Genomic DNA, 26,590 nt, shown 5'->3' on the forward strand with positions numbered 1-26,590 from the left:
CACGTTCCCATAGCCTCTCGAGACTGAAAGATGCCTAATCTAGGGTTTATATTACAAGCATCCTGGAAAAAAAAGCATACTTGGGCTTATTTTCAGGTTAGATCATCAGGGAAACAGGGTATTAGCAGGGACAATTAGTGCCCACCATACCACTGATGTGTGTCCTCACCCTATAATGAGAGTGATCTTGTTTAGAGCTCCAGTAAGCCAGACTGTCCCTCCAGGATGGCATAAACTGTTAAGAAACTCATACAGGGCAGTTAATTCTTCCTGTTCCTTCAGTTTGCTGTTTTAATTTTCTAGCAATCTGTTGCTGCTGGTAGTTCTTTGGCAGGCGTTACTTTTTTAAAAAAGTTGAGCCCATATCTTCACATTTGTGATTGACATGCCAATAATACCAGTTCATTTTCTTCAGTAGCCCCATTTTGGCTTCATAGAGCTATGGATTTTGCTGCAAGAGACAGTGATACGGATGATAATGATTATCTAAGGCAGTAATTATGAAACGTGGACCCCCTGATGCTGTTGGACAATAATCCTAGTATGCTATAGCTAACAAAGCCCACAATGGTGGGATTTGTACTTCAAAAAACATTACTCAGATATAATTTTTCAGCAACTTGGTATTCAACTGAATGTCAGTGCAAAACCAAAACCCACTGAGACAGCCAATCTTTCTTCTCCAAAGGAGCACAGGAACATGGGCAAGCAAAATAGATCAAAGAAACCTTTATTTACAGAACTGAAGAAGACAGGACAACGGGAAACTGAAATTAAGTCCTAATCAAAGACAGAATAGTGAGACAAATTCTAATTCTCATTAGCTAAGTTCAAGGGAAAGAATCCACAAGGACCCTATGTTCATTGAACATAAGGTTCACTGCTGTTCAGGCAGTGTAATCTCTGGGCTCATCCACATACTTAGAAAAGTGTCCCTGGCCCTACCCAGCACCCAATGTTGCATTGCTCATGCAAACAACAATGACTCAGAAGAGGAGAAGTTCTTGCTTATGTGTAGGTTCTATGTGTGAGCAAGAACCCTTGGACATCTGGGTACTTGCTTACATTTAGTGCCTCACTTGTGCAATGCCCGCGTGCATAGCAGGTCCTTCCACATGTTGGCCCACATTCTCCAAAGGGCCCTCTGAAGATGATTCTTCATCCATGGTGTAGGAAATTGGAAATGTTACTGCATGCAATTACAACTTTCCAAATTCCCAAGGTGTGTGGCCATGCTGGCCGGGAGATTCTGGGAGCTACTGTCCAAAAACATGAATTTCCAAACACTGCAAACACAGTCTTCCTAACGTTACGAGCAGGAGGTCAGTAACCAGGGAAGAGGTCTATTCAGTTTAAACCAGTGGTCCCCAAGCTTGGGCCTCCAGATGTTCCTGGACTACAACTCCCAGAAGCCTATACCACCACCTCTTCTGGTCAGGATTTCTGGGAGTTGAAATCCAAGAACATCTGGAGGCCCAAGGTTGAGGACCACTGGTTTAAACAACCACTCTGTAAAATGATTACTCATCTAGGAATTATGTTGTATCACAACACTGCAAGGGAAAATGCTCCTCTGCTTCCCGGTATCTAGAGCCCCAGATCTTTGAACTCACTGTACTGATTCTGCAAAGCCTTTCTACCACATTGTACTGTAATTGTAAAAAAAAAAAGTAAAAAAATTGGCAATAAAAAGGTTAGCAATAGTGGAAATTTATTTATTTATTTTATTAGATTTATACCCCGCCAATCTAGACTGGGTCTACTCTGGGTGGCATTACAAAATTTAAAAACAATAGAGCCAATAAGTATGTAAAAATCCAAGATGTAAAAATGTAAATATTAAGATGCATCAGGAGGGAATTGGGAGGAGTGGGCAGAACTGTCTTTGAAAAAGAGGAGAGCTGAACATAATTCAGAACCTCTGACAAGGAATGGTTATTTATGTATGAAGACTGCTTTGGATTCATTCTGATCAAAGTTGATTTTGAAGAAAACGAAATAACTGCATTGTTAGCACAGTTAGCTTGACCTCCCCTATCTGCCAAAAGCTTGTCATAGAGACCCTCAATTTTAAAAATAAATGTAATGCAATTCCTAAAGGTTAAATATTTTAGTTCAGTGTGATTTTTTTTAAAAAAAAATCACGCTAACTCTATGCACAAATTGATCCCTGCTCTGTACTGAACCACTCTTGTGATCCTCTGCTCCCAATCCAGTTAAAGTCAAAATAGCTTAGTGCCCCTGAAAGCAGTGAACCTGAGCCATCTCACAGTTCCCTTGTTCTCCATTTTCTACACCACAGTTTCTAGGGAGAAGACATAAAAGTCCTATAGTTATAGGACATTTTAACAGGTAACACTTCTGGCTTCCAGCCTCTTTGTTCATTGAGAATTTGCACCTACTTGGCTTTGATAACCAAATCAGGGCTTCCTTTAAGGCCTGGGCTCATCAGGATTTAGCCTACATACATTGAGTTTTCTTTTAGTACAAGACAGTCTTGCACAAGTGATCCTTCATAGGAAAGTTTTTTTTTAAAGTTCCTCTTACGTGTGTGCAAAATGCCTTACCCACCATCTCGCCACACATAATATTTGGTATTTAAGGCATCCAGACCGGAACATGTGGTTTCCTCTTCCATTAATCTCACAGATTTGCTTAAAGCAATGAAACGGGCAACCAGATTTTATGGGCTGATGCCATTTTCATTATAGAACAGAAGTGTTTTAAGCCAAGAGCATCTAAAGATGATTACATCAAAATATCGGAAAGTGACCCGGTGGGCTCTTCTGCCACAGTCCGACTGGAGTTCTCCTCTCAGTTTCTCTTAGATATGGTGATCCATGCTTCCTCCTTAGGGGATGTGACCAACTCATATTTAGTGTCCATGACTTGACCTTCCACGGGATGCAGGTGGAGCTTCCTCACAATCACGCTCAGCAAGACCATAGCCACCGTATAGGCAAACCTAGTCAATCCAAAAGATAGTAAGTCCATTAAGAAAGAGATACTTGCTGGAATCCTAAGGGAAAGAACAAAGGAAGAAGTTAAAGGAAGGCGGCTCCGAGCTCCTCCACTTTGGATGCAGCAATGTTGGCCGTTAAGTCACCAGAAGAAACAATGGTACCTGTATGTAGTACCAGGGACGAGACCCGAGAGGTTTTCACTGGGGTGCCATCCCTCAAGAGGACTTCTAGAAGCATACAGACCACTCCTCCACCAACCCCTACACTGGTACACCAGGGTATAGGCACCCAGGACTTAGAAACGGGTATGAAGGGGTTAACTGCGTCCACTCAAACTGAACCCACGTTGGCGGGAAAAGAGGAAGGAGCGCGGGAAGTGGTGGAGGCGGGAGCTGGGGATATAAATAGGGACCGGGACAATATACCCGGGGGATGGGAACTTATTTGGCTGGAAGATCCCTGGATGGGACGATGGGAGCAGGTGAAAGTACCCAAGCAAGAAGCCGATTATAGGTGCCGCCAGGGGTTACCGCAAAGACCCCCGTATTGGGGCGAATCAGAAGCCAAGGAGTGGAGGCGCCACCTGAGAGAGGAGAAAGAAGCCATGGCCAGAGCAGCAGAAGAGCGCCGAGCATGGCATACCAAGGTGATCCAGAAGATGAGGGATTACCCAGATCGTGAGGTACTTTGGAGGGACAGGGATCTCTGATGTGGGGATGGACCGGAGAGGAGAAGACCCTCCCATTATTAGTCCCAGAGGGACCTGAAGAGGAACCCCCGGAATTAGAACCAGTTTTGGCGGGGCCCTGGGAGCCCAAATCCCTCAACCCAGTGTTCCCCAACCTTGGGCCTCCAGAGGTTCTTGGACTTCAACTCCCAGAAATCTTGGCCAGCAGAGGTGATGGTGAAGGCTTCTGGGAGATGTAGTTCAAGAACATCTGGAGGCCCAAGGTTGGGAACCACTGCCTCAACCCATTTGAAAATGACATGTGGTTGCCCTTGCGAGACCCGTTGGCCTCCCAAGAGAAGTTGCGGAGAGAACCTGTTAAAGAAGTTGGCTTGTTATCTGAATTAATAAATAGAGACTTTACATTTGATACACCCATGACTCCTGGATTTGCTGGAAAAAAATAAGGACATCTTTACCGAACACTCACACTGTAATAAGTCATATTTGGGGGTAATAAGAGCACGACAATAAATAATTATGTGCTGTCAAGTGGATTCTGAGTTAGGGTGACCCTTTCCAGGGTTTTCTAGCTACAAAATACTGTGAATGGTTTACCAGTCCCTTCTCCTGGTGGCGCTCCAGAGCTGTGCAGCTTGCCCAAGGCCACACGGGTGGCAAGGCAAGTAAGTCCTGAGTGACCTCAACTGGCCGCTCTCCCAGAAAGCAGGCTGGGGATTCAAACTCCTGGCCCCACAACCAAGCACTTCCACCCACAGCAACATTACTTTTTAAGAAACAACGTAAAGGTGTTACTTTCCCCATGCAATGGGTCAAATTTACTTGTTACTTCTAAAGTGTTATTAGTTTTTTTTTTGGGGGGGTCACTGAAGGATATTTGGGTGGGGGACATTTCTATATTTTAAGTATTTTTTTAAAAAAATATCCATAATGTTGCTAAAAATAGTATTGTTCCTTTTAAATCAGCTTAATAAAAGTTTTATCACAATGTGTATTTTGGACTGTGTCTTATGGTTCCAACCTGCGTTTAAACAACAAAAAGCAAAGTGTGCTGCTTATATACCACCCAGCAGCATTTAAAGCACTATAAGGACGGTTTAAATTTAATTATGCATGCTATACATTGCTCTAGAGGAACGTGGTGGCGCTGTGGGCTAAACCACAGAAGCCTGTGCTGCAGGGTCAGAAGACCAGCAGTTGTAAGATCGAATCCACGCAACGGAGTGAGCTCCCGTCGCTTGTCCCAGCTCCCGCCAACCTAGCGGTTCGAAAGCATGCAAATGCGAGTAGATCAATAGGGACCACCTCGGTGGGAAGGTAACAGCGTTCCGTGTCTAAGTCACACTGGCCATGTGACCACGGAAGATTGTCTTCGGACAAAACGCTGGCTCTATGGCTTGGAAACGGGGATGAGCACCACCCCCTAGAGTCGAACACGACTGGACAAAAAAATTGTCAAGGGGAACTTTTACCTTTATACATTGCTCTGTCCCCAACGAGCCAAGTTCTCAATTTACCAACCTCGGAAGGATGGAAGCCTGAGTAAACCTTGAGCTGGCTACCTTAGCCCATCAGGATCGAACTCAGGTCGTGAGCAGAGTCTTGGCTGCAGCACTGCAGTTTAACCGCTATACCATGAGGCTCACTGTGATTTTTTTAAATTAACGAGTAACCTTATCGCACAATGAGAAGTATTATTTTAAAACAATGCTCCAAGTTGTGTGCCTTACTAAACAATTGGGGGCAGGGGGTCTTCACATATAATGTTAGATAAGGAATCACAGGGAGCAGGAGGGAAATCATACAGAATTTGGGATGATTGCTGACCGCACTAGATCTCAGAGCCTCAGCCTACGTTCTGGAAAATATGTTTCCTGTTTGCAGGCACATGTTGGGAGAGGAGGAGGCAAACTTTCTTTCCATCAAATTCCTTCCATCCACTAAGCCAGAATATGTCACGGAGAAGATCTCACACACACTGTTATATGGACAAAACTCTACAAAGCATCCTTAGGAATGGATCTCTTCCTTTCTTTTATATGAACAGATGTTTTTTTTTTGTTCCACCTCACCTCAGTTCAGGGCACTCTTGACTTCCTGAAAAACCCAGGAGAGAGAAGTTTTTCATGGCAGATTCATCATGGAATCTGTCTGGATCGAATCTACAACAAACAGGAACAAGAGGGAGAAAACAAAAATTAGCCTCTCTACAAAATCTACAAAAATGCCTTTATCAGCAAAGCAGAAACACGTCAATGCAGAAGAGAGCACTGTTTCTGTATTTGCATCAATCTAATGCAGTTTTCATCCCCAATTCTGCATCATTTAGTCAACGTCTTTATAATTTTCATGTTCTCTCTTCTTTTCCCGGGAAGCGGCCTCACAGTTTTTCTCAACCCAGCTGGCCTGCGAATGAATGTGTGTGCAGGAGCCGATGAGTCATTAGAAAGAAAAGCTTGTTTCACCACCAGGATGGCGTTTTTTTTTTTACACAAGCAGTTACACAGCCAAGCCTAAATTAACACTAAGATCCCCACAAGCAAGAGACTGAAAAGGCAGAAAGATGATGCCAATTTGTTTATTTCTATGGGGTGGGGCAAGGAGGACGCATTTACCGTAACTAATAATATTGATTAAAGGCCAAACCATAGTCCATGGACAATTTGAGTACAATTTGCAAAAGCAGGATGTTTCACTGAGCGTTAGATTCCTTCTTATTCAAGCCTTCAGCTGTTTCAACTGTTCTGCTTCTCCACATTCCCTTAAAGGCCAGCTAGAATACACGTTAAAAACCATAAACTGTGACAACAGCTCACCATTTTGCAGGATGCAACTACAGCCAATGTACTGTGGCTGACATGGGAATTCTTGGTAGCTGGCATACACTGGAGAAAGTCTGGGGGGGGCTGCCGATGGGGAGTTGCCATTGCCTACTGTCTCGGCTAAGACTGTGAAGCTTTGGCCCTTCAGAAAAGTTGGATTATTTCACTGCAAATTCTAGATGACCTTTAGGAGACCCAAGATGGGTTAACACAAGCGGAAGGCAGGAACCCTAAGGGATCTAACATCCAGTGAACGATCACGCTCCAGAAAACCACACATGCTACAGCATGGCCTTTAATCAACATTACTTGCTGCAGTAAATGCTACATTCTCCCCACTTAGGAATAAACAGAATGGCCTCACAAAGATCCACAGCTGCTACGGAGAATGCTCCGCAGAAGGGGGATATGTGTATGTTTCAGACTACAGCTCCCAGAATTCCACAGCTGCTATGGGATTCTGGGAGTTGTAGCCTCAAAATCACATAGGTTCGGGTAGGTTATTCAGTTCCTGCCGGGCTCAGTTTTTCTCTCCCTCCTCTTGTCTGCTGGGAGCAATGCTTCCCGTTTGCTTCAGGAGATGCCACAACGAGGGAAGGGGCTGGAAACATGGAGCCCCAACTGGATCACCCACCATAGCTGCACAGGGAGTAGAAAAGAATCAAGGTGATCTCTAGATTATAATCGGCAGGAAAGCCTATGCATGAAAACCTTCAGAAGGCAGGAATATCTTTGCATAAGCAATTCCTAAAGGCTATGTATGCTATGTATGTGTGTGAGCATACAGGCATACAGCTGGCTTCGTCTTCTCTACTTCACATTTTAAAGCCAAAGAGCATTTACCATTCTAGTTCTTCATAAGCCACTTCTGTATTGCTCTTGAAGACATCAGAGCTCACAGTTCTCCTTGGGCCGAGTTCTGTTGTCTCTTTTTACACCCAGAGACAACATCACAGCAACCAGAGAGAGATTTTCCCCCTTTGATTAGATGTAATGTCATCTTGAATTAAAGTCAGTGACCCACTTCATCTCAAGCCCAGCCTCCATGTGCGTGACACCGAACCATGTTAAAAGTTGCCATCTGGAGGTCAAAGAGAGCTACAACATTTCTGTCCACACTATGGAATTCAAAATTTAAAGAATTCTCTCCCCCCCTCCCTCTTTAATGCTCCTATCTGGAAATAATGAGGCAGGACCTCTGTCACCTTTAAAAAAGAAACCCTTGATTGAGGTTTCCTCATCTGAACCACAGTACGGTGAACTGCGACTGCAGCATGCCATTCTCCCGGGTGCCTTTAAAAAAAGCGGCACACAGCATTTGTGACAGAAAATCATGAACGTGAGAAAAGGGTGTTCATTGATTTTTTTTTTTTTAAGATGCTGCAAATGCAGTTTGCAAGGTCACGTAAGCCATGATGCAAAGTCCTGAGTCTGGAATCTCTCCTTTCCATTTTGTTCGCCACCCTTTGACTTGAAAGTCAGGGAGCTGAACTGCATGATCTGCAGCCACACATCGTTGGCCCTGTACCATTTCAAAATGCTCTTGTGAGTGTCTGTGTGTGAGAGAAGTAATGAAAATAAACTGGAAGTATCCATTTCTGGATTCGAAAAGCGGGGTGCATGTGCGCATGCCTGCCTGCCTGCCTGCCTTGGGGCGACCAAAACAGCCTTGGGAGATCTGCAGGCTGCCCCTTGTCACCTTCTGCCCACTCTTTGCTTTAGGTCGAGGGTTGGCTTATAAGGAAGACCCTTCGAAGTGCAGTACACCACCGAAGTGGTGGTATAACTGCTTTTTATGTTAATTGTTTTATATTCTCTGTTGTGAGCCACCCAGAGTAGACTGTGTCTAGATAGGTGGCATATAAGTCCAATCAATCAATCAATCAATCAATCAATCAATCAATCAATCAATCAATCAATCAATCAATCAATCAATCAATCAATCAATCAATTCATCGGCCTCTACAATACAACAGCCGAAATAGAACAAATCAAAGCCCAACCGCTCCTGCAGAATCAGCAAGCTAAACCAACAGAGGAAAGATAAACAGAGGACAAGGTGGCTTGTCGTCCATACTTATATGGCAGTGACCAGGCTGCGCTGTCCTGCAGCACCACGCCGAGAGCATAGAGCACAAGAGTCTGAAATGGAAATTAGAAAACACATCACATTAGTCAGCTCAGATACACATCCTTGCCACACGGAAGTGAATATGCCAGTCGTCCACCCTGTGCTGTAATGGCTTTATTCATATAAATGCATGCAACCTATAAATGTTTTCCACCTCACATTATCAGCCATTTTGCAGCCTGAATTCAACACGAGCCAATAATGTTCTAGTTATTACTACAAGCTGACTCTGGAAGTGAGGAATTTGAGGGAAAGAAGGTGAGAGGACGGAGCTACTGAGAAATGTTTCTGAGAGATGTCCTTTTAGGGCAAAGAGTGTCATGGTGGCAAAACAGAAAAACCTCAGTGGCTCCAACTAGAGAAGCATGGAAGCCTCAATAGTTGTCCTTTTGCTTTCATGAAAGGAGACTTTTGAGGTTGGGAAAAACATCTTTGGAGAGGAGGGGGAGGCACATTATCTCTCAGAGCCAACGAGGGCTGCAGCACCCCCTCCTGACAAAATTAGAAGTCACCCAAAGTACAACGTTCGCTTGTGTAAGACTGTGGTGGGAGGGAAAACGATTAGGGAATAAAAGGTGCTTCTTACAGCCTCCCAGAAATGTAATTTTGATTTTTAAAACTTTTAATTTAATTTCTTTTTATTTTAGAGAGGACTACTAAGGATTTTAAAACTGGATGGGGGTTGCATGGTACCAACTTTGCCCTAGATAGCTATTAATCAAGACAGACAGAATTCAATCACTTATTCAGGTTTCCTCGTTGCCTTCAGACCTTTTGTCCGGATGTACAGAATAGCTTGATGCTTTCATCTCTAATGCATGCATGCATGCATACATACATACAAACAAACAAATTGACTGTTGCGATCCTGAATGTGCTTACTGGGAGGTAAGTCTGACATAGTACTGTGGGAAATACCTCCAAGTAAGCATGCCTATAAATAGATTAAGGACAATGTCCAGGCATATATTTTTTATCTAGTTGGCAGCATAATAAAACAAAATAAAATATATCTGTATAATCAAGTTTCTACTCCTGCACAAATCAGGAAATTATGTTTAATTAGAGGTTTCCTGATTTAATCATGTCTGAAGCCGAAGCAGCAGCAACAAAAGGACCGTGTGTGCAGGTAACAGCCTTCCTCATGCCTTGGCTTCTAAAGCTGAGATACAATCAGCTCATGGGAAAAAAATAAATGATCTAGTCTGCTGCATGTTGTGCACGTGTGTGTCTCTTCTGCTCTCGTATGTCAATGTCTTTCTCCCCATCCCCATAATAAAAATGAAAAGTTAAACAATGAAAAAAATGAGCATCCAGCAATATGACACAAAGGATTTCTTTGCCAAGCTTCTCATCGTACCTCCTTGGGAAGAACATGCTGGTCAACTCTGCCCTCCAGCTCTTGAAGCCGTGCAGCGATGGGTGTCAGCTTCGCCGTCCTCACCGTCTCGCACAGAACCTGCCGGCAATATCTGCAGACAAATAGCTTTACAAGCCTTTCCTTGACCTTGGAAGATGCCCCCCCCCGCCACACCCCTGTGGAGCCCAGAGGATTTCTCCGTAACAGCAGAAATCCAACACGAGACCCAACACTGAGGCAAAGATTTACCCTGCCACTTGCAATGAGACTAATCCATTAACACACACGTTTCCTTTCAGCTGGCTACAGTGGCCCAGTGTTAAAGCTAACACTTCTCGATTGCTAAGCATATTTTGAACTCACGAAGTGCTACCACCACTTTAGACCAAAATGGAAACAAGGGAAAGGAGGGAAAGGGCAGAGTGGACTGGATGAGAGGAAAAGTGAGTGGGAAGGATTTGTAAGAGACTTTGGTCATCCCTGCTCTCAAGCCTATTGCATCACAAACATCCCCACTGGAAAAAACAATCAGTGAAAACAGATTCTAGGAAAGCCACCAACAATTATGGTGGCAACTTAAAAGATGCACGGATTTATTACAGCATGATGCCTCATGGTTTTTAGAGGAACCTGCTTTCTTTCATTTAAATATGTTTATCATCTAAGAATGGTCGTTAGCTTAACCTTTCCCTCTCACACCCTTTCCTCCCTCTCTGTCTCTCTTGCGCACACACCTGAGTTGCTCAATTTTCACATGTGTAATGGGGCCCTTTCCGAGAACTCGGTCCATCTCCTGGTAGAGTTTCTGCTGAACATCTTTTGAGGTAGTCAAGAAATAGACTGCCCAGGTGCACACTGGAGGGGGGAAAGGACAACTTCAGAGGGCAAAATGATATGTTTGCACAGCAACTTCTTCCTTACAACTCTCAGTTCCCTTACTTTAGCTAAACTCTCTCTCTCACACACAAACACACAGAGACAAAATGAAGTAGCTGCAATGTTTTAAGGAGAGTAGATCAGTGCTTTCTACAAAGAGGAAACAGCTGCTTGGCGGGTTCTGAGGAAATGAAAGTATACGTTCGCAAAAACCAGGATAACATTTTAAAAAGGCTGAACAGTCTTTTGAAGCAGTGTTGCAACTCTGCAATTATATCTTGCTTTTTTTTTTTTGGTTAAGTGCTCCATGTGCTTCACATATGTTATTATCTCAATAACTCCCAAGAAGGCAGCTAGTATTATTAACTCCATATTATACATGAGGGTAGAGAGGAAGTAACTTGTCTAAAGCTACCTAGGCCAGCTCCACAGCTCAGGGTAAACTTTAAATCGCAGATGTGATTCACAGGCTGAGTCCCCTTCAATAAAAATAAATTTTAGAGAATACCTCAAAGTTTCCCCCAGGTCCTCTAAGGAGTGTGGAGGCAATTTTACCAAGTTTGAAGGAGTACTCATCCCTTCTCGGACCCCTGCACCCTTTCTAACTCACAGTCTTATTGCCAGTAACTTTCAACAGTGGAAAACTCACATTTTTAAAGATCTAGAGGGAATACGGCCTGCCCTCCCACCCACCCACTCAACATCATTCCTGTACACAGGGGGCAAAAGTCCCATTCTTGCAAAGGGGGTCTTTTATTATAACATTAATTGCATGGCAGAGGGTGAGCACAGGCTGTCAGTTAGATGCAAATGACCAATGGAGAGATACAGAAACTACAGCAGGTTCAAAATGCAGTCTCCAGGTTGGTTTTGGGAGCTTTGAAATATGACCACATCTTCCCACTTCTGCCACACCTACATTGGCTCCCTGTTTGCTTCCTTGTCAAATTTAAAGGGTAATATTAACTTGTAAAGGGTCCTTAGTGGTTTGGGACCTTGTTACCTGTCAGAGTGTGTTATCCTTAAGATCTTCTACCCATGTCACTCATTTTTCCCAGGGGAGGGAACTGGGCCTTCCCGGTGGTGGCTGCAATGCTTTGGAACACGTTGCTGTGAATGTACGCCAGGCTCCCTCCCTCCTTGACCTACAGGAAGCTTGTTAAAGATGAGCTTTTAAATATCCTCCCCTTGTGATAAGATTTGTTAATGCCTTATGTTTACATTCTATGCTCATTTAGCTGCCACCTTTGGGGGTTTCTTTTGTTGGAATTATAAGTTCGTTTTTTATTGAGGTGATTGGGGTTTTTTGTAAACTGCATGGTGTAGCAGCTCGCCATTAGATGGGTGGTACATAAAGGTATAAATAAATATTCTTCTTACAGAACAAAGCTTTTTTGTGATTACATGTCAGATGATTACACATTTTTTAGCCACAAACTAAAAGTGCTGAGGTATCTGTCTGTCTGTCTGTCTGTCTGTCTGTCTGTCTGTCTGTCTGTCTGTCTGTCTGTCTGTCTGTCTGTCTGTCTATCTATCTATCTATCTTATATGCCGTCCACACTACCCAAAGGTCTCTGGGCGGCTTATTGCCAACATATATCCCCTTCCCTCTAGAAATATAAACCTAGCCAGCTGGGAACATGTTCCACAAAAATCTTGTCCAGGAGACTTGAACAAGCAAAGCAAAATGAGACACAGCATGAGTTAGATCCAGTGCTATTCCTGTAGTAGCGTTCGGGCTTTCTTCCCATCTCCTTTACCCATGCAGCTCCCATCCTGAAGGTTTTCCCAGCCCTCCAGAGCATGTTTTTAGGGCACATAGTGTGAGGGAAGGCTGAGGGAGTGTTCTTCTTCCTGCCTATGGACACATATCGCTGGCCCATAGCCCATTCTGGCTCCTATGTACAGCATTTCCTGTTACAAATTATTGTTCATTCAAACTCTACATTAGGGAAGAACCTTGAGGGACCTAATAACATAAGAACTTTTAAACCCATACTGCCTAAAACTTCAGTAAAGTTTTTGAAACACACAGGCAGCAATAATCACTGGCCCTGTCCATTCATTTTTCAGGGCTGTCTTGTCTAGGCCAGAAAACAGAACTTTTTCAACCAAGAGCTTAAACCATCTCAGCAAATCTTCTGATCCTGTTGTGTTTGTGACAACTGTGTGCTGACCTCCTCAGTGTGGTGTACACAGAGCTTTCCTTTTCATCCTCTAAAAAACTCTTTAAGTTAAGTTACACTGGTAGACAATGGCCCAAGATCATCCAGTAAGCTGCGTAACTGGGCAAGGATTCAAACCCAACTCTTCCTATTCCTTGTATACCTCCAACAATGCATTATTTGCTTTTGGTTTGCCATGCTGATGCCAATCCTAGATCCTACGGAAACAGCTTGCAGTGCCATTGGCTTTCGCTTTCTGTCACATCCTGTGGAGCCATTATATACACCATGAGCTTACATGAATCTTTTCCCCACCTTCAAGGGTGGAGAACATTTGGCCATCAAGAAGCTGATGAACTACTAATCCCATTATATCTCACCACTGGCTGGAGTGGCTAGGAAGTGGAGTTCATTAGCATCCCTAGGGCCACACGGTTCCCCAGGCATCTTCTGTTTGGTCATCAGGTTTTGAAGCAACCATGAATGCTATTTGCCAAGCCTTGCAGTTTTGTCTTTTACCCCTTTGGCCTATCAAATCAAGTAATAAAACAATTTATTTGAAGAAACAATCATTAATGTTCTTAAAGGTGTTTGAATCCCACAAATACAACATAAATAGAAGTAAAAAAATATTATCCATTATTATGGGGAAAAAGCACACAAATTCAGCAGGACCTTGAGGAGCAACAGAACTACTGTGACAAGAGTCACAAGCCTCTGCCTACAAGCTGTATCCTGTTTTATATACTTACACTTTGCGGTGATGATGGACCCTGCCAGGGAGAATATCATAGTGTCTTCCAAAATCTAGGAAACAAAATCTGGTTCAGGGAGGTGGAATCAGTAAATAGTAATTTTCTGCATAACCCCACCCAGAGAAACTGATTGAGAACAGGACAGCAGAATAGAAGTTATTGCTAAATTTCATTGCCATTTGGTTAAGATATTTAAAATACTGTATACAGTGGTGCCTCGCTTAACGGGTGCCCCGTTTAACGACGAATCCACATAGTGATGATTTTTTGCGATCGTTTTCGCGATCGTATTGTGATGTTTTTAATGGGAAAATATCGTTTTGCGATGATCGGTAAGCTGTTTTGCTTACTGATTTTCGCATAGCGATGATTTCCCAACAGCTGATAGGTGGTTCCAAAATGGCCGCCAGGTTAAAAAAAAAATGGCCGCCCGGATTCCTCGCTTACCGGGCAGCGAAAATGGCGGCTGTATGGAGGATTTTCGCTTAAAGGTTTTTTGCCCATAGGAATGCATTAAACAGGTTTTAATGCATTCCTATGGGCTTTTTTCCCCGCATAGCGATGATTTTTGCTGCACAGATTATTGTCGCTATGCGGGGCACCACTGTACATTAAAAACATTATCTATGCTGGAAATGAAAAGAAATCAGTAGCTCACAACAGCACCTTATAGCTCTAACTGGGTAGGCGAGATGTGCACAAGAAGAGTATGAAGCACCATTCCGGCTCACAAATTTACATACACAGATTCCTCCTTACTTAGATTTGAATGCCACTATGTCTGATAGAGCTTTCTCCCAAGTTACGCCCATAATAGGATGAGGTTTTGGGGTGCAATTCTATATTGAAGATTTGCTCACTGAGGCATATCTTTTCACCCCTCAGCCTTCTCACTTCGTGGGAAGGAATGAGGCCCTCCCGGTTTGTATTTCCAGAAGGATAAAAGGAGGTCCTATCAGTGATCAGATATACTGTATTTGGGACTCCTTTTCTCGACTGGGAGCAGGGAAGTTTGTGAGGAAGAGGAGGGGCCCAGCTCTTCAGCAGGCTCGGTCCAGATCCTCAGTGGGCCAAATATGGCAGTTATGTCAGAAGAATACCTCAGACACGCTGGAGGAACATTCCGCTTGACAGGAACCTGGGCAGAAAGCCAGCAGAGTCACAGACAAGGGAAGAGGTACACAAAGATGATACCTTTTACTGGACACAAAAAACTCCTTAACAAGTAGCAAGCTCTCATGGATTAAATCCACTTCCTCAGGCTAAGCACTCCTCCCTCATGGATAATGCAGAAAAATTGTAGACAAAAGTCCCCAAAAGTTTTTCACAAGGGAAGAGCACATATATATCCATCTGTAAGATGAACAACCACCAGCTTGACAACAGCACTATTTTACACCAGATCTAAACCTTGAATAAAGTTTCCCTTTTTGACTCATGCCTACATTAGCCTAGCAAACCATAACAATTCACAATCCAAACACAGTTCACCAAACACACAATCATATTACAAAGTTAAGAGAGGAGGAAAGCTATACACCTTTGAGCTAGGAAGAAGATTACAGCAAGTGAAATATACAGCAGCAATTCAGTTAATCATGCCCACCAAGATAAAACTAGCAGCAATTCTCCTCAAAATGGCATTAATGGCTAATTATGCAATAGATATCGGACAAAATACCTGCTTGTCATTCAGGTTCCCCTGAAGTAAAGAATCTATGAAGATATGCCGGCTGAAACTCTTTCCCTGTCGTTCTTTTATGACTTTCTTCAAGACTAATTCCATCTCCATCAGAGCTTTAAGCAAAAAAAACAAAACAAAAACAAAGGAAAGAGGAAAAAATGGAGTTCTTTTAGTGGTCACTTGAGGGCGATGTTTTGAAAAAGAAAAATTCAGGTCAGTCCAGCTGCCAGGCCCTCTCCCTCATGCTTACAGATTAAGAATCATTTGAAACTGCATCAGATGTTATCATTCACCACCTCCCTCTTCAGAGATTGAAAAAGTTGCTTTTTTGGACTATAGTTCCCAGAATACCCCAGCCAACCCAGCCAGTGCAGGTTCTGGAACTTCTAGTCCAAAATCATTATCATCACCATGACCACACTTTTCCAGGGACTGACCCTAACCGTTTCTTCATCATCATCAACAAGTACAGTAAATGTGTATACTGAAGGAAAAGACCATCTACCTTTCCCATCCCCAAAGTCACCGTATAGCACATCTTGAAAAACAGGCGGTCATCCATCCACCACCACTGGAACGTGGAACTCGACAGGAATGGAATGAGGCAATGTGTGGATCTCAACAAGAATAGGTTTCCCATTCCTAGACGTCTAGATTTCTGAGGGATGAAAATCAGGGGCAGAAACGAATGAACTAAAGCATGGGACTAGTGCAGAAACTGCATGCAGGGAGGTAGGCCTTATACATGTTTGCCTCTGGGCAACACAGATGTATGGTCATGAGATCTTGTGTTGTACAATGACTGCAAGGTAAATGGCTGTGCCCAGTATTTAAACTTTTATGGCTTGTTTTATTCTATTTGCTCACGATACTACTATTGGGCTGGAAAAGGGTGGTAGCCCCAGACTACTGTCCAGAAATGGATGGAGTCTGAAGGTGTTTTACCTTTTTAGCATCTTCAGCAATTGCGAAAATTTGTTCACATACACTAAAAATATATATATTTTAAATACTCACACCAAAAACAAACACCACAATGTAGTCTGCACTGAAAAACAAAGCAAGTGCATTTCCACAACATCTCCATAGATGTCAACACTCCCTTGAAGAACATCATCCGTGAAAGGGCACCTGATGATTCCCCACCAACACCGTGAAAAAGGGACATTCTGCGGTCTGGCCATCCCAGTCTTCCATGCATTGATTTTACATGATCCTAAGAGACTGGAACTTACCATCTTCATACAACTTTTTCCTGGTCATGCTTTTGTCCAGGGACCCATCTAAGAAACCCTTTCCAATTTCTGCCCAGATCTGAAACAGATGCAAATAAATCACTTGATTTATTAAGAATCTTGTCTTAACATCAGTCTTCCCTGAAGACAAAAATCAGGAGTTTGGTTCCTCAATGAAGATGAAAAATAGTAGGCAGCCGTTGCCTATGTGGGCCCTAAGACAGTTTCTCTGAAGGAAGATGACAGACAGAACACACGGTGCCTCTTGCCACCCTGCCTTCCCTTACAATAAGTCTCCTTGGAGGAACATTGGGACATTTCAAAAAGAAGTGACCAGGACTTTGCTCCAACCTAAGTCTGGAATATTTGGGAGGTTAATATAAAGAGGTTCATGGAAGAAAGCTTCTGAATGGTCTTTTCCCCACAGCAGCCCTATATGGACGCCTTGTCCAAGAGAGCACTGGCTCTTCAGAGAGGCTTTCTAAGGAAAAGAGGCTGCAGGGACAACTTCCCTACCACAAAGCTCTTTTGGTGGTTACCTTAAGATTTAACTCAGTGTGTCACACAGAGGTGGAGTTGTGATCTGAGGAAACTGCAGTTCATGAGATCCTGGCTTGTCACAAATGAGCAGCGGACAAGTGCTAGATGCTTGACTGCTTCTGCTTGCTACAGGAGCAGTTAACGAACCCACGGAGATTCACTCTGCAGCCGGTCTATTCTCCTATCTGGACGTGGTCACCTTCTACCACTGGTTTGTTCCCTCCCCCAGCACTGTACTTATCCTCTAATCTTAAAGCTGATAAACAGAAACCAGCTAGTTTATTACTGGCTAATTAGATCAACACTTTTAAGAAATGTGAGGCCTAGGATAAAACTGAATGTTTTCACGATACCAATCAGGCTGGATTTAGACAGAAGAACTCTGCAGTAGCTCATTTCATAATTTAAACTCATTTATCAACAAGTGTTCCAGAGGAACAGCTTTTCACAGATCTTGTATCCACAGAGGAATGCTTTGGTTAAAAATAAAAGCGCCTCAAGTCCCAACAAACACCGGTTGTTTTATATTGTTAAATACTATAAGCATGTCATGTTATGGCCCACAGGGCATGTTATCCAATCCTATTTCAGTAACTAAAGATGTTCAACATTGTGATTTAATGTGTATTTAAATAATTTAGTCCTCTGCCATATAAACTGCAACTCAAAAGGGAGCGTCCTGTCTCCTCCTTACCGCATCATGGTTCTTACGGAATCGGATTACTTCTTGGTCATCTTCAAACCGGCTGCCCATCGCCGCCTGCGTGACAGCCTTCATGGCGAAACCCAGCATATGTTGGCTGAGGGGCACATGCTGAGATTCTGGGAAGGACAACCATTTTGCCAGCAGCTCTTCTGACAGCTAAAACAGAAAAATTTAAAAGCTGTGTTAATCTCTTCCTTTCTCGATCTGTCTCCGTGAAGAGAACAAAAGCAAAGCGGACACAAGAACATTGTTTTTGGACTGGAACTTCCAGAGTCTCTCCATCGCCACGGCTGGGGACCACGCTGGCTAAAGGTCTCTAGACACAGGTGGGCCAAAAAAGGGACATTAACAAGTTTTAGTGAAGGTAGCATCGTTACTTGACCCCTGGGTGCTGGGCAGGAAAAGTGATAAATCTTAAAATAAAAAAATAACAACTCTACATGGTGGATTTGATTTGATTTAAGTAACAGTTTAAGTCACAATTTTAATTTAAAATATTAGGTTTTTTGATGATTTAAACCAGTGGTTCTTAACCTTTGTTACTCGGATGTTTTTGAACTGCAACTCCCAGAAACCCCAGACAGCACAGTTGGTGGTGAAGGCTTCTGGGAGTTGCAGTCCAAAACTCCTGAGTAACCCAAGGTTAAGAACCAGTGATTTAAACCACTGGTTCTTAACCTTGGGTTACTCAGGAGTTTTGGACTGCAACTCCCAGAAGCCTTCACCACCAGCTGTCCTGACTGGGGTTTCTGGGAGTTGCAGTTCAAAAGCATCCGAGTAACAAAGGTTAAGAACCACTGATTTAAACAAAACCTTAAAAAAAATTAAATTGTGATTTAAATTGGTTTTTGTTTTTAATTGATTTTTTATCCACCCTGGAACCCTAGCTATGGTGTGATGCTATAAGCTACAGTGGACCCTCAACTTACAGATGGCTCGACTTACAGACTTTTCGAGTTACAGACTTCTCTGGCTGCAAAATTTAGGTTCGACTTGCAGCCGGAGAATCGACCTTCAGACCGGAAAAAAAACCAAAATGGAACAAAAACGGAACAAACATTGCCGGTTACGGATTAATCGGTTTTCAATGCACTGTAGGTCAATGGAGACTCGACTTACAGACTTTTCGACCTGCAGCCACCGTTCCAATACAGATTAATTCCATAAGTAGAGGGTCCACTGTACCTGCGAAATTAAACTAAAACAGTCCTCAAATGATGAAGCAATGTCCCCAATCTAATGAAAGATTTCTATTCAATGCACAAAAGTTATGGCTCCATTAGAAAAATATGATCCATGATGGCAACAGGTCCAGAAACTACAGCAGACCTTATTGAGGCCTACTATGGATGGACCCCCCTCAAACAAGACCCTTCACCTTCTGGATGACAGGGAAGTTGCTCTGCAATGACTTGGTCACACCATTCTCATAGAGTTTTTTCCTCAAGCAGCTCTCGCCCACACCTCCACCAAGGCCAGACTGGTACTGCAACAAGGACTTCAGCATTGTTTCAAAGGGGTCCGCTGAGAAAGAAACACACACACACACACACAGAGAGAGAGAATCTGAAATCTGGACAAAATTCCTATGAACAATATTCAAGAGTTACAGAGCTTTATGAAGGATACGCCGTCAAAGCAGTCTTCCGTTAACCAGAGGAAGGGATTTTTAATCCAAAACCTCTGAAGAGAACTAAAATTACACAGAGACTCCATGCAGAATAATACAATCATAGAACTGTAGAGCTGGTGGGGACCCAGGAGTCCAGTTCCTGCTGAAGTACATCAACAGGGGGCCATCTAACCTCTGGTTAACAACCTTCATTGAAGGAGTTCACTACTTTCTGAGGTATTACATCCCACGTTGAACAGCACTTATCATCAAGAAGTTCTTCCTAATGTTTAGGCAGTATCTCCTTTCCAATAATTTGAATCCTGTCCTTTGGCTCCCGCCCTCTGGAGTGATGCAAACCCCTTCAGATATTTGACAATAGCCATCACACCTATCTGTCTCCTCTTCTCTGGGATATACCATACCCTTTGCTTCTACTCTTGGGTTATTCTGAAGGTGCAAGAGAGCCTTTGGAGAAAAACTTCACAGTTTCTCCTTTGCCCACTTGTCCTGAAGATCAAAGACCAAGAGTCCAAAGAAAGATATATGTAGCAGTAACCATTTGCCTTTTTGTACCTTTAACTGGCCTATCTCTATTATTTTCTCTTACAATCCCAAAATAAATGGTTAAAAAAGGAGAACTCGACTATTAGCAGCAATCTGCCAGTGACATCACTTCCACCCTACAGGCAGAGCTCCACAACGTGATACTGGCCATTGTAATGATAGCTTCCACAACACGGCTATACTGCAAGGTGCCGTACAGTCCATTAATTTTTGACTCAATACTCCAGCGATAGTGCAGGTCTGTGAATTGGGTGGCCTGGCTAAACATGGATTGAAATGCAAGTCAGATAACACAACTGAACAGGATACTCGTTCTGTGCCAGTTCTTGGAACAAAATAAGACAACGACAAGACCAAGCTGGGGTTGCAATCCTCTACCTCCGTACCAGAGAGATAGGCCCAAACAACTGAAAAGGTCTTATTTATGAGCAGATACAGAAGTCAGTTGTTGCTTTGTGCCCTCAAATTGGAACCTACTTATAGTACTCCTAATAGGGCTTTGAAAGTAAGTGAGATTCTTAAGGAGTGGTTTTACCACTTCCACGGTCCTGGTAGCCTTCCATGGTGGAATAGGGCTTTGAATCAAGGCCTCCTGAGTCCTAGTCCAGTGGATTCCAACCTTTTTCGTACCGTCGACAGGTTTAGCATGCATACATAGGAGGGTGTCCATGTGTGCATGGCAGGGCATGTGTGCCTCCATGTGTGTGCGTGCGGGGGCATGAGTGCATCCATGTGTGTGTGTGGGCAGGGCATGTGTCCGTGCATGTGGAGGGCATCCGTGCATGCATGTGGGGGGGCTTGTGTGCATCCGTGCGGGGCGTGTAAGTGTCTGCGCATGCGTTAGTGGGGCATGCGTGCGTCCGTGGGCAGGGTGTGCATCTGTGCATGCACATGGTGGGGGTCTGTTTGTGTGTGGGCAGGGTGCATGTGCACGCGTGGGCAGGACATGCATGTGGGGGGGCGGGAGATCTGTCTCTGTGGCCCCGTCCTGCCAAGGCCACAGGCCCGTATCGGGCTGCAGACTGGGGGTTGGGGACCCTTGTCCTAGTCTATCCACCACACTACACTGGATATCATATACAGTGGTGCCTTGCTTAACGGGCGCCTCATTTAACGACGAATCCACATAGCGATGAAGATTTTGTGATCGCTTTTGCGATTGCATTGCGATGTCCCCTATGGGGAAAAATCGCTTTGCGATTTTTCCCCATACGCCCCATTTTCGCGCAGCTGATCGGTGGGGCTTCGGGATGATGGGGGAAAGCGCCCCCCCATCATCCCGAAGCCCGGATTTTCGCCCTGCCGATCAGCTGGGTGAAAATGCCGGATGGGGCTTTGGGAGGACCGCGGGGGAGCCCTCCCCCACGGTCCTCCCAAAGGCCCCATTCCCCCCCAGCTGATCGGCGGGGGCTTTTTAATGCATTCCTATGGGCTTTTTTATTTCGCATAGCGATGAATCCAAATAGCGACGATTTTTCCGGAACGGATTCTCGTCGCTATGCAGGACACCACTGTATACATATATGTAAATATAGGTACACATATACAGCTACAGATAAGATTGCATTATTAGCTGGTATAGAAAGCGGGTTTATACCAGGTCAGACCACTGGTCTCGCTAGCTCAGTATTGTCAACATGGACTGCCTGTAGCTTTTCAAGGTTTCAGGCAAGATCTTCCCCAACTGTGCTTGGAGATATCAATGAGTTGATCCTGGGACTTTCTGTGTGGAAAGCAAAGGTTCTACCAGTTAGCTACCAACACCTTGATATCTAGTTAATCCATCGATTAGCCCTGATGTCATGTACTATTAAGATCTGACTTGGCTACACCAATTTTTCCCAAACTTAGGTCCCCCATATGTTGTTGACCCATTGACTCACAGAAGCCCTAGTGAGGTGGACCCCTGATCAGGGCTTCTTCTGTATGCTGCCACTCAACAGGACCTGAGAACCTACGTTTAGAGACCTTAGATCTATGTGGATGAGCTGCAGGGATTTTTCCTATTCAATTTGGTGGTGCTGAGGACTAAACTCAAAATGTTCTTCATGAAAAGCATGTGTGTTACCACTGTGCTATGGCCCTCCTCTTTGTCTTGCTCTCTTGCTTCTATGCTGCTCTGGTATCACACCAATGTCTTATCTGTACAAAGATGACAACGAAAGAAATGAAAAGAAAAGCAAATCCAGTACTTGAGATCTGGATATCCCCTCTATGTTTCCCTCCCACAAGCACAATGAAAAGTCACACAATGCAAAAGCAAAGCACGAATTAAACATAAGAGCCTGGCAAACGCTAGGGATCAGTTGGCTACGTAAGGCAAATATGCCATGAGCAAGACAAAGACAGAGAAGATAAAATTGATTTTTCACAAAGTAGATGCAAAATCTAGAGCCTGAAATCAGCTTAGGGCCCCTATCATCTCCACAGTCAAAAATATTTCCATTTTGTGAAGGGAAAGACCAGAAGCTCCGGGTCTTTCTGGTAGAGCCGACTCTCTTAAAGACTTCCAAGCTGACCCAGACTAGCCCTCCCGCCTCCCCTGGTAGTAAGACAGAACAAGGGGCCGTCGCGCAGGAGTCAGGAGAAGCACCTCCGGAAGGGAAGGTGTCATGTGCGGTGGATACCAGTGACTTGGAGGAAGCACTTAAGGGGTTAATGGCACCCGGTCCGTATAAGGAAGAATTGGAGGGAAGAAAGGAGGAGGGGTTAAACAGGGAAGAAGGAGGGCTGGGATATATAACGGTGAAGTGGGATGATATCCCGGGTGGTTGGGAGATGGTCTGGATAGAGGATCCATGGACCAAGCGTTGGGAGCACGTGCGTGTGCCTCGAGAGGAGGCCGAAAGGAGACGTAAGAGGGGTCTGATGCAAAAACCTTCATACTGGGGGGAGACGGAGGCCAAGCTCTGGCGTAAGAAGCTGGCCGAGGCGAAAGAGGCGAGTGAGAGAGAGAAGGCGGCCAGGCAGGCATGGCATATAGAAGAGCTGAGGAAGATGGGCTGCTACCTGGTCCCTGGAGTGCCTCGCCAGGAGAAGGAGACCCCACGTGGGGGTGGATGGGAGATGAAGAAACCCTCCCATTGTTGAGCCCGTTTGACCGGGAAGCGAAGGACAAGTTGTTGGGGGAGGTCCCTGTTGGACCTTGGGACTCTGAACCTGTTAAATCTGTTTTTGATACCTCTTGGATACCCTTGCCCGAGCCTGTTGCAGGGCAAGAGAACAAACCAGAAATACCAGTGAAAAGTGAAGTTCCTTTTATTCCAGTTAATAAAGAAAAGTTAACAGCAGAAAAAGCGGTGTCGACTCCTTCTTGGGAAGAGCGGGAAGCCCCGAATCATGAACCCTCACATATTGGCGCCCAACTCGGGGGGCTTCCCCGCCAACCGACTAATGAAGACGACTGGATTCGACGAATAACAGAAGGTCAAGAAACACTAATGAGGCAATTAGCAGAACAACAACGTATGATGGTGGAGCAGCTGCGTAACATGATGGTTAACCAGCGGACTACCCCTAATGTGGGGACGACAACTACCGCTATAGCGACACGTCCCCCTATAAAGCTACAGAAGATGGGTCCGCAAGATGACCCGGCGGCCTTTATAAACACTTTCGAGAGGATAGCGACATCAGCGCAATGGCCGAAAGAGCAGTGGGCACTCATTTTAACACCGTACCTTACGGGGTTACCACAAGAAATTGTGGACACGTTGGACCCGGAGGAGGCGGGAAACTATGCAGCGGTTAAGACAGCCATATTGAACACTCTGAACTTGAATGAGGAAGCGTATAGGCGGAGGTTTAGAGAATTGAGGTTAAAACCGGGTCTGCATCCGCGTACGCTGGCACAGAAGATGAGGGTGAATGCGACTAGATGGATCCAACCAAAGGGGAAGTCGGGAGAGCAGGTGTTGGAGGTTTTCCTAATGGAGCAGCTTATTTCAACGCTAAATCCGGGACAGCGCAACTGGGTAGTGAAGAATAAGCCCGCCAATCTAGAGGGCGCTGTAACATTGCTCGAGGACTATCTGGCGGCGGAAGACATGTGGTCCAACCGGATGACGACCGCTGGGGAGAGACCACGAGGCAGAGACAAGATGGCGGAGATGGCGACGCAGGCGGCTCCACGCGGAGGTCCAGGCGCGGTTCCGAAGAAGGCGGACGCGGTAAAGGAGGAGCGATCCGGTTCCCCGGGGAGCAAGGGACCGAGAGCTACGACAGCCGCTGATCCCCCGAAAAGCAGACTAGCCGCGAACTGGTCGCAGGGCAAGGAGAAGGTGGGGGCCTGTTTCGGGTGTGGCCAATTCGGGCATATAAGGAAATTTTGCCCGTCGGAAGAGTGTGCTTGGTCCCACACCTATGCCCTCTTAGCTAAGGTGGGTGTTGAAAGTCACCCCGGGTGGTTGGTTAGCGCTAAGGTTAATGGACAATGGAAAAAGGCGCTCATTGATACGGGCTGTAGCCGGACCTTAGTGCGCGAACTGGAGGGAGAACGACAGCCCGAGGTTATGGTGATTAATTGCATTCATGGGGACTCTCGGGAATACCCAACAGCCAGAGTGGACATAGAAATTGGTGGATGCAAAAGGGAACTCTTGGTGGGGATAGTTCCCGGGTTATGCCGAGAAATGCTGTTGGGGAGAGACTGGCCGGGCGTGGAAAGTTTAACGATGGAAGAGGTAGAGGGATGTGTTGGGGAGGACGAGAAGGGGAAAGAAGAGTTGGAAGTAATGGGCCTCTCGAGGGATCAAATTAGAGGCCTACAACAGGACGATGTGACTTTGCAAGAATGCGTGGCCAAAGCAACCGCGGAGGGGACTACTAAAGAGGGGGAAAGCTATTTTGAACTGCGGGAAGGTTTACTGTACCGGGTGCGCCAACGGGAAGGGGAAGAAGAGACCCTGTTGGTGGTACCTCAATGTCTAAGGGGGTGGATAATGCATTGGGCCCATGATCTACCAGTAGCGGGACATTTGGCCGCCCTAAAGACCTTAGCAAGGGTACAACAAAGGTTCTTTTGGCCAAAAATGAATAAGGAAATAGAGGAGTTCTGCAAATCTTGCCCGCAATGTCAATGGACCCAACCCAAGGCAGGACCAGGAGCGCCTTTGCGGCCGATGCCCCTGGTGGACAGACCTTTCGATCGGATTGCGATGGACATTGTAGGGCCTATTACTAAGTCTAATGGGGGGCATCAGTATGTTCTGGTGATTATTGATTATGCTACTCGGTACCCGGAGGCCATACCTTTGAGGACGACTACGGCAAAGGTGTTGGCGAAGGAGTTACTGAGCGTATTCTCAAGGGTGGGGTTTCCTCGCGAGGTGTTGACGGATCAAGGGTCAAATTTTATGAGCGCCACGTTTAAACAGATGTGGGAAATGTTGGGAGTGAAACCCCTAAGAACTTCCATCTATCACCCGCAAGCCAACGGCTTGGTAGAACGGTTCAATCGAACCTTGAAGGGCATGTTGAGAAAGCTTACGATGGAAAAACCTAAATTCTGGCATACTTATTTGGCCCCCCTCATGTTTGCCATCAGAGAGGCTCCACAAGCTTCCACCGGGTTTTCCCCGTTTGAGCTATTGTATGGTAGACGACCCCGAGGAATTTTGGACCTGGTGAGGGAGAAATGGGAGGAAGGGGAAGACCATTCCTATAACGCCCTACAACAAATTGTGGATATGAAAAATAATTTGAAGCTAGCTTGGGACTTGGCTAAAGAGAACCTACAGGCAGCGCAAGGAAGGCAAAAGCAGGGGTACGATAAAAAGGTCAGAGTTCGAGAGTTTGAACCCGGACAGCGGGTGTTGGTGCTGTTACCCACGGAAACGTCCAAATTCCTAACCAAATGGCACGGGCCCTATCAAGTAAAGAGAAGGATAAATGAAGTGGACTATGAGATAGAGACCCCGGATAGGAAAAGGAAGACCCAGGTGCTGCACGTAAACTTGTTAAAAGCATGGGTCGATAGAGAGGCATTGTTTGGCAGCGAACCCGAGGAAGATTTCGGGCCAGAGTGCAGTGACCTGACAGAAGGTGAAGGCGTGGTGTTTGGAGAGCTTCTAGGGCCAGATCAGAGGGCCCAGGCAGTAAATCTGACTAAAGAATTCCCTGAGGTTTTTTCCAGGATTCCTGGCCAAACTGATTTGGTAGAGCACGCCATAGAAACCCCCGAAGGGGTAGTGGTAAGATCGTCCGACAGAACCTGGCCGAGACATCTGAGGAATGTGATTGAACAAGAGGTGGAAGAGATGTTGAAGTTAGGGGTCATAGAACCTGCTAAAGGACCCTGGAGAAGCTTTCCAGTTATGGTACCTAAGCCTGATGGCTCACTGCGGTTCTGTGTGGATTTTAGGAAGGCAAACGCAGTGTCAAAATTTGATGCATATCCCATGCCTAAAGTAGGGGATATGTTAGACTTATTAGGGGATGCCCGGTATCTGAGCTCTATTGATTTAACTAAGGGATACTGGCAAATTC

The 26,590-nt window shown here is 45.0% G+C and overlaps 1 protein-coding gene across 1 annotated transcript in view; it reads right to left on the reverse strand.

Annotated features, from left to right (window-relative positions):
- Positions 1-714: 714 nt before the first annotated feature.
- CYP20A1 (cytochrome P450 family 20 subfamily A member 1) overlaps positions 715-26,590 on the reverse strand; it is a 41,577-nt gene continuing 15,701 nt past the window's right edge. The window contains exons 4-13 of the mRNA XM_020810348.3: positions 19,304-19,449; positions 17,914-18,081; positions 16,680-16,758; positions 15,442-15,557; positions 13,758-13,812; positions 10,699-10,819; positions 9,965-10,076; positions 8,551-8,615; positions 5,724-5,813; positions 715-2,965 (exon numbers count right to left, since the gene is read on the reverse strand). Coding sequence (XP_020666007.3) covers positions 2,815-2,965; positions 5,724-5,813; positions 8,551-8,615; positions 9,965-10,076; positions 10,699-10,819; positions 13,758-13,812; positions 15,442-15,557; positions 16,680-16,758; positions 17,914-18,081; positions 19,304-19,449 — 1,103 coding nt within the window. The 3' untranslated portion in view covers positions 715-2,814. The remainder of the gene's footprint in view (positions 2,966-5,723; positions 5,814-8,550; positions 8,616-9,964; positions 10,077-10,698; positions 10,820-13,757; positions 13,813-15,441; positions 15,558-16,679; positions 16,759-17,913; positions 18,082-19,303; positions 19,450-26,590) is intronic.

The sequence above is a fragment of the Pogona vitticeps genome, chromosome 1, assembly GCF_051106095.1.
Source record: "Pogona vitticeps strain Pit_001003342236 chromosome 1, PviZW2.1, whole genome shotgun sequence".
NCBI classification, from domain to species: Eukaryota; Metazoa; Chordata; class Lepidosauria; order Squamata; family Agamidae; genus Pogona; species Pogona vitticeps.